Genomic DNA, 4,965 nt, shown 5'->3' with positions numbered 1-4,965 from the left:
ACTTATTATAAGTGTACCGTAGTGATTCGGAATAAGACAAAAACGCAGTTTAGAAGATGAATTCATGATGTACTCGCTCATTATATACATTTTGCAAATTTTGAACACAGAAAAAGTTACATAGTGCTGCTTTAAGCACATATATGTGTAATCATTGTCTTTCTCACTAGGCGAGAAAGGATCGTTAAATGTGTCTAATGACACTTAACGGCCAAATAAAGTGCATTAAAATGAAACACAATATTCACAATTTTGCTTTGACAATATTCATATTGCCTAGACCTTCTAATAACCTAGTAAAATAACCTTTTCCTGCTGCTATCTACAAACTTTTTTATATAAGGGAGAAGAGTGAAGATCTATGTTGAAGCCCTGACACCATGTGAAAGGAGTTTTAGCTGAATGATAGCTCTGCTCTCGTTAGAATTCATGTAAAATAAGCATTAGAGCAGCTCTTACACTCCCCCTGATAAAACAGCCCATAAATTCATTAGCCCTGTGTGTGGCTGTGATTAGTGTACAAATAATTATATGCCAATAAATTTCATCTTGCCCCTGAAAGTGACACATTTTGGGCTAGTGAAGGTCTTGGCACGATCATGCTCTCTCTCACAAAATATCACACCACGATAAATCTGCATACACTAATATCTCTACACATGCACACGTGGGGTCTCAGGGCAGGGATAACTCTTGCAGCAGTATGGAATGTTCCTGGCTGTGGGGACAGCGGCTCTTTAAGCACCAACATGTGTGTCTGCGGAGAGTCTCCCACTTGCTGATGAAGTAGCCACTTCAAACAGCTCGGAGAAAATTAGCTTATCTCTATTCAGCTGGGACCTGCCCCTCTCCTTGTGCGCACACACACACACACACACAAGAGAACCATAAAAATACAGACAAGCTTAAAACTAAAAGCATGAGATATAGACCCATGAGTACACTACTTCAAAGACAAGAAAAGCTAAAGGGAACAAAAAACAATCCCTTCACGCACAAAGGATCATGTGTGCACGCACATGTTGGTTTCAAAATAAATGAACATCTCATAGACGCAATGATTTTTAGATAGAGATGATGTTGGCTACAATTCAAATCCAACCCCTAATCTTCACAAATAGTTGTTGATATGGTTAGATCTACTGAAAAACATGATTTGGCTGATGTATGAGGATTTCAAATTGTGAAGACCACTTCAGATGTCATTAAGTTTTTGACATATTCCACTATATCTATAAAGGCATTTTCAAAATCTTGGGCCTCAAAACTACAGCCATACCTGTACACACACACACACACACACACACACACACACACACATAGTAAGGTTAGATTGATATCAATAACATTAATCGATGAGTCATCCATTCAATCGCCTTTTTTTTAAAAGAAATGAATACCTTTACTCAGCAAGGATGCATTAAACTGATCAAATGTGACAGTAAAGACATTTATAATGTTGAAAAAGATATTTATTTCAAATAAATGCCATTCTTTCTTTGTATACACGAAAAATATATCAGTTACCACAAAATAATTACTAAAAATATTAAGCAGCACAAATGTTTTGAACATAACAATAAGAAATATTTCTTGAGCATGTGACACTGATAACTAAAGTAATAGCTGCTGAAAATTCAGCTTGCAATCACAAGAATAAATTACATTTAAATTTTTCAATTGTAATAATATTTTACAATATTATTGTTTTTACTGTATTTTTGATCAAATAAATGCAGCCTTGGTGAGACTTACTTAAAAAAAACACTTTTGAAACAGTTGTAAATATTTCTATTTTTATTTCATTTATAGAGCATTTATAACAAACGTAAATTATGTGTAATATACAGTAATGTAAAGGACAACACAGGATGAAATTTTGATTCACGTTTATCAGCTATACTAGGACGGAAATATGAAGCTCTGTACTTTGGTAAAGTGTAGTTATTGACATGCTCTTTCATGAAGACACTCACCTGGGGCAGACTCTGTGCTTTCAACAGTTTCTCCTGCGGACACCACTGACACACTGCTGACTGGAGTTCCACCTGAGGATGCAGCAGTGGCTGATGGGACGGATGCAGCTGCGGAGACTGTACTCATTCCTGGTGAGGGAGCCCCACCCATTCTCTTGGGTGCCACAACAACACTCCTGTAAAAGAATGAATGACCAAGAAGGCAATAAGTTAATCAATATAACGGAAGGATTTTTAGGATGGCCAGAATTGATACTGTTGTAGTACATTATTACTATTACAAAAAATTATTCCTTTTTCCTTTTTTGGTGCGTTGAATTGAATTAAAGAATTTTATGCTTGCATTATATTTTGAGCTGTTGTCTTTTTTATCACGCAATGCAGAAAGCAGACTCTGATGTTCTGATAAATACACAGAGCTAGAGAATCAAGCACTCTGTCAAAAAACCATTAGCTCTTGTTCTATCGTCGGCCCTATAACGATCAGACTGATGATGTAGGCTAAATATGCTCCACATAATGTGATTTAGCATAAAAAGCCGCCCAGCTCACACAACACAAGAAGCCCATTTACCGTGTTAGTGTAATTAGAGCCCTGTTTCCCTGACACAGAATATTCCATAATGGCAGCATCTATCTTTTGACCAATCAATGGTCTCCCAGCTCCTGTCACTCAGAGCTCTAAACTTCGTGATTGATTAAATTTGGCGGTGTGTTATGGTCTAGAAGCTACTGTGTGTCCCTTTACAGTGTCAGGCTTTGTGATTATCTGATAAACAAGCTGTTTTGCGGTTAGGTAAAGATTGAAGGACTGAAAATGTCTTCAAAATTTTAGTTCATTCTGAGGGTTGTGCTCTGTTTACAGTATTAGGCAACAGTCTGGACACACTTGACTGAATGTGCGTTCCTCATGATATCAAAAACTGTACAATCTGGCGATTTATGCTTAAATTAGTTTAGTAGACAAATATAAATATTCAGTCACATTCACTCATGTTGTTTTTCATATACTTTCTTTTCTGTGGGAATTAAAATGAAAAATATTTTGGTGGTTCTTAATGCATTTTTACAAGGGGTTATCAAACGCTAAAATGTCAAAAAAGAACTATTAAATGTAGGCACAAAAAAAAACTCATCATCAAAAGACTACAAAAGGAATAGCTCGCATTCAGATTTAAAAAAAAATTAATAAAAAGGTCTGATGCCTTCATTGGCTCTTGCTTGAGTTGCAAATAAACCTGATGAACAGTATTTGAGAGCTGCAATGGAGGGGTAGATTTTCAGTGAATTATGACCTAAACTTTGGTCTGTTCCTATTGTTGGTCTGGCATTAGAAGACTCCGAACACTAAAATAGACTTGTATGGACTAGAGTTTCCAATAAGATATTTTGGTGCTGGGAATGATTTTGTTGTTTTGAATTTTTTAAATAATTTATTTTGGTTTTTATTTTGAACTGTCATGTTTTCACAGTATGTGCAATATAATAATAACAAAAACAATCGAGTCAAAAGTTTAAAGTTAATTTTTTATAGTTGCTTTATCATGCTTTTCAAACGAGCAAAGACAAGCTATGGAATTAGCTCTTGGAAACTGTTTTTTCGTCCTGAACTGCATAAGCAAGAAGTTTTATCCACAGTCTTAGCCATGGAAATTTCTATTTAATTTAATTTATAATTTAATAATTAATTAATTATTAATTATAAATTACATTTCTATTTCTATTCGGGTCCAAATTTCTACTTCTTTTGCAGGTGAAGCAACACCTACAGATGGCTCAGGAACTACATCATGCTCCTCATCCTGCCAATTACCAACTGGACGGTTAGGATTTCGAAAAAAAAAACAAAGTGGTTTGCTTAGACATATTTGGTTGTTGTGCTATTGCATACTAAATAGTCTTGCATGTGGTTTATGGGGTCCCTCCATAGGCGTAATGGTTTTTATACTGTACAAACTGTATTTTCTATACTTTTACCCTAAAGCTATCCCTCACATAAAACTGGCAATTTTTGACTTAAAAAAACACTGTTTAGTATGTTTTCTAAGCCATTTATGGAGAAACAGGAAGTGTCTTCATAAACCATGTTTACACTGTAGTACCCATGTCATTACAGACATAAACCATATAAACCAGAATACACACACATACATTCAAACAACATACTTGAAAGTAACAAGAATGTAATAGTGAACTAATGAGAGCACACTACAGGAGAAATGCAAAAAAACAAAAAAAAAAGTATTTACACAGCCAGAAACCTTATTTACACCCTACTTTTAGATACGCATCCGAGGATTCCTCCTCATGAAGCTGGTTAACAAAGTTTCTCTAGGCTAAAATATAAATAGTTTTGATTTGTTTGTCATATGTTCATTTGTGTTATAACTAGGGCTGTGTGGTTTGGGGGAAAATATCAAATTGCGATTTTATTTTGACAGATATTGCGATTGCGATTTGATTTGCGATTTTAAATTTGCAAAGTCATGCTTCAGCTCAATATTGTCAATAATGTGCAGCACAGTATGGGTATCATTACCCTGCTGAAAAAAACAATAGAAACCATCACAGAAATTCTTATAGTTTCCATTAAACCATCACAAAATTCCTTTTTGTTTTGGGCATTATTCCAATAGGAATTACTGTTGTTCTATTGGTTGCCATCTGCCAGATTACATCCCACCAATAGAATCCATCAAATAGACACCATTATAGTTTACATTAAAAACAAACAAATTCCCATTATAACCCTGAAATCCATTAAATTTGTTATTGTGTTTTGGGAGGGGTTCTATTGTTTTTTTCTTCAGCAGGCAAGATTATAATGGTATAACTACTTTTACAGAATTAACTTAATTACTGAATTTCACAAAAAAAAAAAATATATTTTTTATAAATAAAGAACTGTATTTCTTAAGTCAATTATTAAAGTATTACATATGTTACATAGGCTGATTTATTCATTTTAAGAACAAGTGGAAAATGTGCT

At 34.5% G+C, this 4,965-nt stretch overlaps 1 protein-coding gene across 6 annotated transcripts in view; it reads right to left on the bottom strand.

Annotated features, from left to right (window-relative positions):
- LOC107695599 (lipopolysaccharide-responsive and beige-like anchor protein) overlaps positions 1-4,965 on the bottom strand; it is a 274,449-nt gene that overhangs the window by 166,788 nt on the left and 102,696 nt on the right. For all 6 annotated transcript variants that reach the window (XM_016495624.1, XM_016495602.1, XM_016495617.1 and 3 more), the window contains exon 30: positions 1,977-2,152. In XM_016495624.1, the coding sequence (XP_016351110.1) occupies positions 1,977-2,152 (176 nt within the window). The remainder of the gene's footprint in view (positions 1-1,976; positions 2,153-4,965) is intronic.

Source organism: Sinocyclocheilus anshuiensis, unplaced genomic scaffold (genome assembly GCF_001515605.1).
Source record: "Sinocyclocheilus anshuiensis isolate Anshui unplaced genomic scaffold, SAMN03320099.WGS_v1.1 scaffold517, whole genome shotgun sequence".
NCBI lineage: Eukaryota > Metazoa > Chordata > Actinopteri > Cypriniformes > Cyprinidae > Sinocyclocheilus > Sinocyclocheilus anshuiensis.
This window is presented reverse-complemented; position numbering and strand designations above follow the sequence as displayed.